The sequence below is a fragment of the Anolis carolinensis genome, chromosome 1 (genome assembly GCF_035594765.1).
Source record: "Anolis carolinensis isolate JA03-04 chromosome 1, rAnoCar3.1.pri, whole genome shotgun sequence".
Taxonomy (NCBI): domain Eukaryota; kingdom Metazoa; phylum Chordata; class Lepidosauria; order Squamata; family Dactyloidae; genus Anolis; species Anolis carolinensis.
Window position 1 is genome coordinate 158,781,876 of NC_085841.1, and position 13,098 is coordinate 158,794,973.

A 13,098-nucleotide genomic window follows, 5' to 3' on the forward strand; every position below is an offset into this window, starting at 1 on the left:
TGCTACAATTTCTTTATCTCAGGGCCCTTCCACACACCTGAATAAAATCACCCATTTTTTGCTTTCAATTAGAATATTTGGCAGTGTGGATTCAGTTAACCCAGTTCAAAGCAGATATTGTGTAATTTTCTGCCTTGTTATTCTGTCTTATATGACTGTGTAGAAGGGCCCTCAGTTATGTCTTGGGGCTGTTCAAGATTCCTTTGCATACCAATATTCCGGACTAGCATGGCAATGTCTTAGCAACACCATCAAAACTACTTCTTGAAACTGCTTTGGAAAATAGTTTGTGTATTGTTTTTATGGAGTGTGTAGGAAAGCCAACATAAACTATATAGAGGAAAAGCAAATCAGCCTGTCAATAGCAATGTGAAAAACCGCAGGTAATCCTGCCCAAAGGGAACAGTTTATGAGTGTCAGAATATATGTGCCAGAATGATTAAGGCTACACCCCCCCCCCCCCAGGACCTTGAAAATGTGCTCTGGTGGCCTTATCTTTACAGCTGTCACTCACTATCAAAGGAACCTTGAGAAATAGCAGGCTTCCTAGAGGTTTAAGGCAAATTCTTTTATGGTACTGTCTGGGGCCATTGTGATTCTTTTCCTCTTTAACCTAAACAGATCAGGTTGTACTTTTGGAACTTTGCAACACCGTCTGAAATCCAAGAAGCATAGCTGAGTATTGCCCAATATTGTTCAACTCCTGTAAATAGTATGTACTTGTGGCAAAGTTTAATTTCTCCACCAGAATTAGTCTTGGAAAAACAAGGATCCAGGCAGCAAAGTGAAATATGATAGCACATAAGGTATCATACCGTAAATTAGTACAGAGATGATTGGATTAAACAGACACTAGCTGCTGATAAACTAATGCTGTTATAAAGTTTTGAAAGTCCAATGTTTAAATTTATGCATTTTATGTATTCATACATTGCTTGTTTAGACCAAGTCTGTACAAATGAGGATAATACACAGATAAAGTAGCAACATAAATTGGTACAAGTTACCAAGAACTATGATTTTGGCTTCATAAATCTAAGCATATTAATTCAGAATTACATAGTTGAAACCACATTTTGGATAGCCACATTATGGAAAGGCATCCTGGAATAGTTATTTGAATATTCTGCTTTAAGGCCCTCATTGAACAAGTTGGCTATAATTCATCCAGAGATGCTGCCATACCTGTAATAACAACAGCAATCTAGTAGAAAGTTTCTTAAACCTTTGTGATCCACAGACCCCTTTGCCAATCAGATGAAATCCATAGACACCGTCTCAGAATGTAGCAGCAGACAGTTTTATGACTCTCAATATCAACATGCTTCACAATAGTTTGTACAGAGCAGGACTGTGATCCATGTGATCTCATACTGGGTCTAACGGCCACTGAAATTTTGAAGCATGGATTAGTATAAGCAATTTTTGAGATATGCACCTATAATGAGATATGAAATGAATACTGCTGTAATTTATTGCACACATTCATAAGTTATAGAAATTCTAGATTTCAGTTAGAGGACAGAGAAAATAAAGATAATAAGTTGAGGTTTTTTTTTCCAATTCAAGTGCATAGGACCCTCTGAAATCTTTTCACGGACCCTTTATGGGCCTGTGGACCTCTGGTTAAGAACCCCTGATCTAGTAGGTTTTCTAAACCAGGGTTGTGGAAACAGCTCTTCATGTGTTTTGGAGGAAAATGGTCATCAGTCCTAGCCAACATATTTGATGGGAAGTGATCATGGGTGTTTCAATCAAAAAATACCGGGATGGTGAAACATCAATTCCTGAACTAAGTGTTCATATGCTATCTTGGCAATTTTTATGACAATCTTATAAAGTGGACTAGTTTCATTAAAGGAGCTGAAGTCGAGAACTAGCAGCTTGTCTAGACTAACAAATGTAGGGCCTCTTTCTTTGCCCAACTTCCCAATGTTGTTGTTGTACAGTGCCTTCAAATTGTTTCAGACTTATGGCAACCTCAAGGCAATCTCATCAAGAGGTTTGCTTGGCAAGAATGGTGCGTAGGAAGTTAGCTTTTGTCTCCCTTTGAGGCTGAGAGAGTATGACTTGCCTAGGGCCCCCCAGGTGGTTTCCATGCCCAAGCAGGAATTCAAACTTTGGTCCCCAAAGTCTTAGTCCAACACACAAACCACTACAATCCAATGGCTTTCTTCAGCCTCCCTATATTACTCCCCAATGTTTATTATTAAAAAAGAATCTGGCAAGGTTTCAAATAAATAGGGAAGTCAATTTTGGTCAGATGATGGTTCCTCCTCAACCTTAGTCTATATGGGCAAACTGATATACTCATGGCTCAAACACTACAACCAAACATGCCTGCCTTCCCTGTAATTTCTTAATAGCCCCATCGTTTAGTCATGATGCTCACCATGTATTTTCTGAATGTCATTTTACTGTTATTGTTTTAATTATATATGCTGTTGTCGTTTGCTTTATCTGTTGATCGGGCTTGGTCCCCATGTAAACCACCCAGTTCCCTCCGGGAGATAGAAGCGGGTTGTAAATTTATTATTATTATTATTATTATTATTATTATTATTATTATTATTATTATTAAAGTTGACTCAGACAAGATTCCAGCATGGTGATGCGTGTGTTGTATTGTGGTTTCCCTCTATGTGCTAAAGTAGACACTGAAGGCTAATCTCTCTCATACCAAGACATTCACTCACCTTTTGCTTTTCCCAGGTCTGAATCGGTGCTGGCTACAAATCAGTCTGGAATGTTACATTTGAAATCCGAATTCCTTACTGACATTGGAAGATAAACAGAACAGAACAGTTCCACAAGGAGATGGCACCATTAGTTCCGCTCCACCTACCCCTCCCTAGGGAAACGTTGGAAGTATCTCTCCCTCCCCTCCACCCCACCAATAATTATAAGCACTGAAATGTTTTCCAAAGGCTAAAGAATAATCATCAAACTCAGTTTCCCCCCCTTTTATAACAGGGCTATTGAGGATTGGATAAGCTGGAGATCTCTATTCAGTGGATCATCTTAAGTCAAAGTCAATTTGAAAACAGTTGACAATCAGGCATAAATCACTGAGACTGAATCAAAATTTTGCATAATTGGAACTGCATGAAACCTCCTCCTAAAAAAAGTTAACAGTAATCTTCCTACTTTATCTCACATTTTTAATACAAGAAGTTAGAATTATAGGATGGGAAGGCCCCCTGTAGGTGCCATCTAGCTACTGGGCTGCGCTAAAGGAGAGTTGACACTGGTAGTTGACACTTGTTAGTACTGAGCAGAAAGAGGCATGATAAACCACTTCCAGGTGTTTTTTTAACCATGAAAACCCTATGATGAGAAAATCCAAAGCAAGACTCCATAACTAAATTATCCCTGGAAGACCACCCAACCTCTGTCTAAATACTTCCAATGCATGAGACTGCCTTATCTTCCAAGCTAGTCCATTCTGTAGTCAAATAGTTCTTACCACCAAGAATCTGAGAGAACACCTCTCCAGGAATCTCTAAGTCCCCCAGCATATCTTCATAGACAACTTACGTTGGATGTTGAGCGCAGAGTTGCCTTGTGAGAAGCTGAACTTGAGTTAAACAGGAACAGAATTTCAAATCCCATTAAGTCATTTTTCAGGAATCTGATTGTATCCAAAAAGAGTTCCAGTGTGTTTATTACCATTTTGAAATGAAATATCAAAACTACTTGAAAAATTCTTAGAAAAGATTTGTTTTAGAAATTAAATTGTTTACATTATTTTAAAAGGCAACAGAGGTCAGAAAACAATTAAAAAAATGAAAAACTTTTCAAAATAGACAAATTCGGTTCTAAATGCAGTCCATTTACACTTAAACAAGGAATGGCTTATTAGCCTATAAAGTATCCTCCCTCCCCAATATCTATGGACGTTATAGAAACTTTGGGGTGTATTTTTTTTTACATTTTAATATTGTCCAATTTAACAATATCGTAAAAATATTTAAACATACAAACCTAAACTATATATTTATTTGGGGAAAAATCAAAAGTAGAATATATGCAAACACCAATAATTAACATTGGACAAATACACACGTTGACAATGTAAATGGTTCTACATAACCTATATAATCTGTTTAATATCTGCTGTCTTAGCATTCTTGCAGAGCAAGGGTAGAGTTTTCAAATATTAAACTACAATAAGGAATGGTGGACTTTTTAAAAGCCAGAATAATATAGGGCCTGTAACAAATCAACAGCTTACCACTCTGTGGCTAATAATGCATACAAGTATCAAATAGCATAATTGCACACACTGAATTCAAAGAAAATTCCACTGATTTCAAGAAAGGGATAACAGCACTGGCATCAGGATGAAAGTACGCTTCAGGTCCAACTCCACCTTTGTTTGTGTACACCAAAGCAGTACAAGTGTGACTCTAGGTGGTTCCCAACCTGTAGGTCCCTAGGTGTTTTGGCCAACAACTCCCAGAAATCCCAGCCAGTTTACAAGCTGTTAGGATTTCTGGGAGTTGAAGGCCAAAACATCTGGGGACCCACAGGTTGAGAACCACTACTCTAGATGCTCACAAAACTCACTGCCATTTTCATTAAATTTTCTCTCTCCAAGTTTCCAGCATTGCAGTAACTTTAAAAAACTTCACTTAAATATTTAGAAATATATTGTAGGAACATTAAAAAAGGGACAGGCATAGTTACCATGGGGATGCAAACATAGCTAATATAAGAGTTCTTAGTGTGAATGATTTTCAATGTCTTACAGCAATGAGAAGGTCATATTAGCAAGAGCATGGGATGGAGCAAATACTTGCTGCTTGCGAGTGGAATAGAAGGCGCTGCAGAAAGGATTCCCTTACACCAGTGGTTCCCAACCTTTAGACCTCCAGGTGTTTTGGACTTCAGCTCTCACAGTTCCTAAGCTGGCTGGGATTTCTGGGAGTTGTTGTCCAAAACAACTGGAGGCCCAAAGGTTGGGAACCACTGCCTTACACTCTTGCAATTTCTCCCTCTCCAAACTTCACTTAAATCTATTCTCAAGGGTTGGGGGTTCCTCTGGGATCGACCTATTGACACACAGAAGAAGGTCAATTCATACACGGATGGCTATAACTCAACATTAAAAAGTACACTAGACTTTTCCGGGGTCCTTTCACACTACAGCTTAGAAAGTGGCTTTTCAAATCCTCAAACAACTCTTCTGGTGCCTCTGCCTAAACCACAATCCCTCCAGGATCCCATAGGATGCAGCCAGGTGAATTGCAAAAGAACCATGATGCTATAATTCTGTAGTGTGTATATGCCCCTGTATATGGCATTAGGTGATGCATGGCATTGAGTAGAGTATACAGATGTAATCTCCACTGAGGCTTGCTTATAGGGAATCAGTAGCTCACAGAGATACTCTCAGAGTTTGCTGTATTAGAATGTCAAATGGCTTTCACAGGCTAGCTCTATCTTGTTAATAAAAATTACGAAGAAAGAAATAGTATGCATCACAGGCACACCACAGATAGCTTGTTCTAGTGAAGTAGACTATATATATTTTGATTTGGCAATAATCCCTGAGGTAAGAAAAATTATGATGACGGTAATGAAAAAAGTTAGTCAGTAGCCTCAAAGCAGCCTACAGAGGCATATCAAGGAGAATGAACATACAATGAGTCCTTGGTGTCTTATCGTATCCAAGTCCCTCTGTAGATACCAAAATCTGAGGATTCCTAAATTCCATTATATACAGTGATGTAGTAGAATGGCATCCCTGATATAAAATGGTGAACAATCCAAATGTGTGCCAGACAGAGACTGAGGATCTGTGAAATGGAGGAAGGCCTACACATCAGCAGGAGGCAAAATCAAGGTTTGCCTCTTGGATTCCCCCCCCCCCCCCCCCAAATTTTGAGCCATGGTTTGTTGAATCCGTGGATGCAGAAGCCCCAGATTCAACACATAAAAGGTCCAACTGTATTGTTCTGTAAGCCTCATCAGCTCAGGCAATCCAACAGAGAGAAGGTGGTTGACTTCCCTTTACTCTCTTCCTCCAGTTAATTTATGGAACAAGTCTTCATCCAATGTTTCATTCTGGTCTTTGGAGCGAGTTGACAGGAAAATGTAACCTCCAATGTACTCATGGATCACCTTGCAGTCTGCACTCAAGCAAGTGAACGCAATGGATACGTTCTGATCAAACTCAATTGCAACCTGAAGAAGTGGAGATAGAAATCATAATAAAAAATTAAGCAGCCACTTGCTTAGCTCCTCCTTCAAGCTAGTTGCAGTCTCCCCAAAATTGTCTTTTTTTTAAAAAAAGATTATGATTACAGCATCTTACTAAGTTTGACAACTTTTACTGATATGTGGTGTAAAAACATTACAGGGATAAATACAAGCAAACACTGGGACTTATTCACACAAGATTCCTCTCTTTGCAATGTCTAATTTGTCCCTTTCTGGAAGCTTAAACCTTTTTTTAAAGTTAAAAGCTCCAGATCCTAAATGAAGATAATGTTTTGCTAAATACATTTATTCAAGGAAGGAAGAAAAGCATTTAAAAACCATAAGCAGAACCACGTAGAACTCTTTCACACGATCATGAGATAATCCATGATGCATAGAGAATCTGGTGGTTTCCATGTCTGTATGGGAGCAAAATCACTTGGGGGTTCAGTTCAAATTTTAATGGAACCATGAAAAGAATCTGAACCCTGGTCTGCAAAATGTTTTCAGCTCCTTGGATAGCACTTTGAAAGTTAAAATTGAAACCTGGAGTTGATTTACAATACACAAACAGATGTGCTGACAACCGCTACTATGCTATACTATGGTTGGAAAACAGAACTATTGTTGTTGGATGGTGATCACATAGTACTTGGGTCTTTAGCTTACTGTCAAGATTCCATTGTTCCAACAAGAGATGTAAAAAAAAGGCATATGGTCAAATATGTGCTCACACTGCAAGTCATTTTCTATCCATATTCTATCCAATATGTTTGTTATTGTACTAGACAACAAATAGGAAGTTCCAGAGATTACTGACATCTGGGCCAACTCAATATGCTCCTTTCGTTGTACTGTAGTTATCTTGCTGCTTTCACAGAAAAATCTAGCCTTGTCCATTTTATACAGTAGTACAGCAGGCTTGTGTTTCACAACTAGTACAGTACTAAATCTGTATCCATGAGGGATTTGACTATACTTGTGTAGAAGCGTCCCACAGAATTGTACCGGATAACACTTTATTTATATTCCACGCTTCTCCTCAAGAGGACTCGGAGTATTATATTAACAGTATATAAACAAACACAGGCAAACATTCAATGACTTGTTACAATGAGACACACATACACAGACAAAGGCTTCTGTTTCATGTCTAGCTCTGGAGGAGGTGCTTTTCTCCATTTTCAAGCCAAGGAGCCTGCGTTGTCACCTCCTGGTCGTATGGCCGGCCTGACTGCTTGGAGCATCCTTTGCCTTTTCCCGCCAAAGCGGTACCTGTTTATCTGCTCATATTTGCATGTATTTGAATTCCTAGGTTGGCAGGAGCTAGGGCTAGCAGTGGGAGCTCACTCCGTCCCATGGATTCAAACTGCCAACCTTCAGGCCAGCAGTTCAGCAACGTAAGGTTTTAACCCATTGCACCTCAATTGTCAAAAACCAACAAACATGGCATAAAAAGTCACAACCTTTCCCAATTGTTTGCCTCCCAGCAGCTGATATTCAGGGCTATTCTTCCTCTCAACATTTAGCCACCATGATGAGAAGACACTGTACTCTAATAATGTACTTAAATCTGATTCAAAGCCAATCACCTTGTCAGTATTACCGCAACTGGGGGTCTACATTCTATCGATTAATCCTGTAAATTCTATTCAATATTTATGCTTCTTTGCCTTGCACTTATAAATGGATTTCCATGCTGATTTTTTTCCAAGTCCGAAATGAATTTAAACCCAGATTTGAACTTGTACTGCAAGATTAGTATAAGTGAAATTCTCCACTTCTTTTCCCCCATGACAGCTGCTCAAGCACGCCATTATGCTAGAGAGAAGTTTGGGGTCCTTACAGAATGGGTAGGTGGTGTTTCAGAGGGCTGTAGGAAAAGAAGACCCCCCCCCAAAAAAAAACCCCAGATAGAAACACTATCTTTGAGAAGGTCCCCTAATTTCACTTGTGTAGCATTTTGGTCTTCTGTAGAGATAATTGAGGGAGTAGGAGCCCCCAGTAGCGAAACGGGTTAAACCCTTGTGCCACCAGGACGGCTGACTTGAAGTTTGGGCTGCTGACCTGAGGGTTGCCGGTTCAAATCCGGGGAGAGCATGGATGAGCTCCCCCTGTCAGCTCCAGCTCCCCATGTGGGGACATGAGAGAGCCTCCAACAAGGATGGTAAAACATCCAAACATCTGGGCGACCCCTGGCCAACATCCTTGTAGACAGCCAATTCTCTCACACCAGAAGCGATTTGCAGTTTCTCAAGTCGCTCTTCACACACACACACACACACACACACACACACAGAAAACTGAGGGAATAAGGGCATTGGGAAGTCTGCTTCTGTCAACCTCATTTTAGGAGCTTAAATCTGGAGCTAATCTCTTATTTCTGCTTTCTAGTAGCCAATGAGGAGGAATATTCCTTTAGTCACATTTTATATCACAGTGGAGACCACAGCACCCAAGTCTTAAATACGAATCATATTGAATTAGGTAGCTGTGAAGAAAGCCATGTTGTAAGTGTATGACAAACTGCAGCCCAATAATGCTGTCAATCTGCATGTGTCACTCACGTAAGGACTTTTGCCTATCCGATTTCGTTTTTGCAAATCCACATATGATCACACAAACTGGAACTGAAGGCAGTTGTACTTAACAGCGAGACAGCTGTACTCCTTGAAAAGCTTACCTGACGTATCTCCCAGTTCACATTCCACTGTTTCATATTTGAGAATCTCCATGTTGTAATTGGGTCGCCTGTCGCCATGTCTATCCTTATCAGTCTGTTGTGAGAAATTCCCAGAAGGTCATCTTTCTTGCTCCCTTTAAATCTAAGGAGGAGAAAGAATATCCACCAGCCAATTTATTTCGTTCCATGCTTTTCTAAAAATAATTGTATATCCTCCAAAGTTTCACAGATAAAAACCAGGATACACGTGTCCATGCAGCATTACAGTGTTGTCAAGATGTCAAATTCTATTGATGAGGGAAAACACCAAAGCTAAGAGAAGTTGCAGCAGTTGGCTTTTGCCTGTACCTATTCTGCCTCTTCCTTTTCCTCTTGCAAAGTTACTTGAGTACAAACTACTTCTGCACTTTGAAACTCACTTTCGCAGCAATTGAAGTAAGCAGAGGACAAAGGGGGAAAGCAGGAAGAGAAGAGAGAAACCTGGAAATTAGAAACGTGACAATCAGGATAGTCGGAGGCATAAGTATGAAGTGCAACTATGCATGAACATTTCCCCCTCCATTTTTTATTTCTATTAAAAAGAGGAGAAATAAAAAAGTGGGTTACTGTGAGTTTTTTGGACTGTATGGCCATGATCTAGTAGCATTCTCTCCTGACGTTTTGCCTGCATCTGTGGCTGGTATCAACTGAAGATGCCAGACACAGATGCAGGAAAAATTCAGGAGAGGCTGCTATTGGAACATGATCATACAACCAAAAAAACTCACAGCAACCCAGTGATTCTGGCCATGAAATCCTTTGACAACACAAAAAAAAAAAAAAAAAGAATTTGTCTGAGGCTATATGGAAACCATTTGTTATCCGTATGTGCCAGAGCAAGAACAAATCCAAACTACCCTCAGATCACATGAGATTTTGGTTACTGACTAGCATAATAACGAGAGTAAGATAGGCCTATTATTAAGAAAATTAGTCAATAGAGAATAACTTACTGCTTAGAGGATTGACAGGAATATAGTATGTAAATATCTGTGACGTTGGGGGATTGTAGATGGGATGGGATAATGCAGAACTTTAGATTAAGATTTGTTACTGTATTGTGATATTTCATGTAATGTGCAAAATTAATAAAAAATTAGGGGAAAAGGAAGGGCAACTATGTATGAGGACGACTGAAAGGCAGTGATAAGTACTGTGACCCCTTGACTCAATGTGGTGAGCCAAGGGGTCAATGAACCTGACCTAGAGACCACTAGGGGCAAAAAGCAAACCTGAACACCTGAACATTAGGAATAACTTCCTAACTGTGAGAACTGTTCAGCTGTTGAACTCTCTGCCCCAGAGTGTAGTGGTTTTTAAGCAGAGGCTGGATGGCCATTTGTCAAGGGTGCTTTGAATGCGATTTCCTGCTTGTTGGCAGGAGGTTGGACTGGATGGCCCATGAGGTCCCTCCCAACTCTATGATTCTATAACAAAAGACCTAAAGTTGTGGAAGTCCATTTTGCTTTAGTAAAAACTGTGATTTTTTTGTGTTAAACAGTGCAGCATTGCCCTCCAGCAACTAATTTAAAAGGTGAATTGACACTCCTTGAAGTTCTAGGAGAGACAATTTGTCTTGTTTTTGGAGGCCGAAAAGGGGTGGTCCAGAGAATCTGGATGAGGACCACAAACACAGTCCACTGTCATGGACTCGTATCTGGTGTGTTCAAGACACTGGAACACCCTCAAGCCACGAGTTCACAACCAAGGTTGAGGAATGAAAACAGAATAAAAACATCTGGGGCCTTGCACAGGAAGGAGCCTGATAACATGACAGAGCTCAGACTGGAAGATCTGGAGACTATAGGGAGGAACTTTTGGGAGTTGAGTGGGTGGGCTTTTGGAGTATTGAACTGAGAAGTTGCCCATGTTTTCTTCATTCACAACTTTGCTGAATAGTAGTAACCTAGCATTAAAGAAATTTCCAAGATTTCCTTGTGAGTGAATTTAACTGCTATTAAGGTTTTGCAATCATCATGCCCACAGAATTATACATCATCCACATCCCCATTTCATCTTACTCTGTCCGGGCTAGGAGAGAAAGTACACTCCCCCCCATAAACTCAGGGTACTGCATTTTTTTTCGTGTCAGGAGCAACTTGAGTTGCTTCTGGAGTGAGAGAATTGGCCGTCTGCAAGGACGTTGCCAAGCGGACGCCCGGATGTTTTGATGTTTTTACCATCCTTGTGGGAGGCTTCTCTCATGTCCCCACATGGAGCTGGAGCTGATAGAGGGAGCTCATCCACGCTCTCCCCAGGTGGGATTCGAACCTGGCAGGGTACTGCAAATGTGGACCAGATTCTGCATTTGTCACTCCAGCTGCTTGATCCCAGCTGGGAAGCAGAATGGGAAAAGCTCTATTAGGGCAAGCTGTTGTCTCTGTTTGCAGAATATTCTCTGCAAATAAAGGACAGAATGTGACTGGGGTGTATCTTATTTGTTGCATGATGGAAAGCTGGGCAGCAGACTGAAGCATTGCGCAAAAGCTTTCCTTCTGTCATAAAAGCATTAAAAAGAGTGCATGTCTCACTGCAAATCAATAGCAACCAAATATAGAGATGCAGAAGAAGTTGAAATGAGAACATTCACTGATGCCTTTGCATGGTGAAATTATGCTCCCCTCTACTGGCTATGCATATAATGTTTTGAAAATAATGTTGAAATTCTGGATGTTTTGAAATGAGTGTGTTCTTGTGCAATTGTCATCCCACAAATAGATTTACAAGGCATCCAGACATCATTTTCCACTTTCCATTTTCTCCTATGTTTCACCATACTTTTCCATTATTTTTCCCAGTTCACACACACACACACACACAAACACAAACACAGAAAACCATTTGCCACATAAATATTATGGCAGCACAGTGTTACATTTACCTTACAATGTAGTATGATAAGCCAAACTCAGGAAGGGATTGCCATGCCTGGATAAACCTTAACTTGGCTTCCATCAGGGACATGTGAGCAATATTCTGGTGAGCCTCCAAGATACGAGCAGACAGCTTAATAAAATGAGAAAATATAAGCTTTGATACACAGATGTGAAAAACTACAGAACAGCATTAGACATCAAAGCTGTGTGGAAGACTGATTGCAAAGCAATACCAGAATGCTATTAGAGAGAAGATGTGAAAGTTATTGGTTCCATATCAGAATGATTTGTTAGCTTAACAAAATTGATGCAAGACAATAGGTGGGTATGAAAAATCACTTAGTACAGCAACGGTAGTCAGGTGATTCAGGACAACAATAATCAGTGTCAAATGTGCCCAGAGGAAGGCGCGTCAAGCCAACCCTGACGAGGGCCGCCTTCCACCTGGAAACCAATGTCCTCACTGTGGAAGAACATGTGGGTCAAGAATAGGGCTCTACAGTCACCTATGCATCTACTGCCAAGACACTAAACTTGGAAGGCCATCATACTCACACAACAAGAGATCGGCTAAGTAAGTAAGTAAGTAATCTGCATCAGGTGCAGAAGTTGTTTCTCAGTTCTTCATACCCACTTACCTGCTTAGACTTGTATTTCTTTGCATATCTTGGTGAGACAAAGCACTCTGGTTTCATGTCCATGCTTTCTACATCTGAAACATCTTGGGGAGCAGTTGTTCTGCTTTTCATTTTTAAGAAAGACATGATATTTTGGACTTCAGGATGGTAGGAGCTGTCTGCCATAGTTTTGCCTTTAGAAGCTAAAATGCAAGCTGCCATCCACCTGGCGTATTGATTTTCCTGCAACAAATTGATAATTGAGCATAAAGAAAGGGGGGTCTGAAAATTTATTGCACTGAAATATTGTTTGCATTTTGAGTTCTAGTGATTTAAATTTTATCCGACTTCTTTGGTTAAAATAGGGGCAGGGCCTCATTCTAAAGCAGGGGTCCCCAAACTAAGGCCCGGGGGCCGGATGCAGCCCATCGAAGCTATTTATCCGGCCCCCACGGCACAAGGGCTGAAGGGGTTGGGCTAAATGACCTAAGGGGTCTCTTCTTCTCTTACAACTCTTATTATTATTATTATTATTATTATTATTATTATTAACATTAAGGCTGTGTGGCCATCTGTCAGAGGTGCTTTGCTTGTGGTTTTGGTGCACAAAGGCAGAAGGGGATTGGACTCAATGGCCCAAAGGGTCTCTTCCAACCCTCTTTATTATTATTATTATTAT

At 40.3% G+C, this 13,098-nt stretch overlaps 1 protein-coding gene across 3 annotated transcripts in view; it reads right to left on the reverse strand.

Annotated features, from left to right (window-relative positions):
- Positions 1-3,648: 3,648 nt before the first annotated feature.
- fermt1 (FERM domain containing kindlin 1) overlaps positions 3,649-13,098 on the reverse strand; it is a 39,857-nt gene continuing 30,407 nt past the window's right edge. For 2 of the 3 annotated variants that reach the window (XM_062957478.1, XM_003215311.4), the window contains exons 12-15: positions 12,441-12,662; positions 11,808-11,932; positions 8,888-9,029; positions 3,649-6,189 (exon numbers count right to left, since the gene is read on the reverse strand). In XM_062957478.1, the coding sequence (XP_062813548.1) occupies positions 6,016-6,189; positions 8,888-9,029; positions 11,808-11,932; positions 12,441-12,662 (663 nt within the window). In that variant the 3' untranslated portion in view covers positions 3,649-6,015. Of the gene's footprint in view, positions 6,190-8,887; positions 9,030-11,803; positions 11,933-12,440; positions 12,663-13,098 lie in introns of those variants that run through there. The other variant, XM_062957482.1, reaches the window with a different exon arrangement.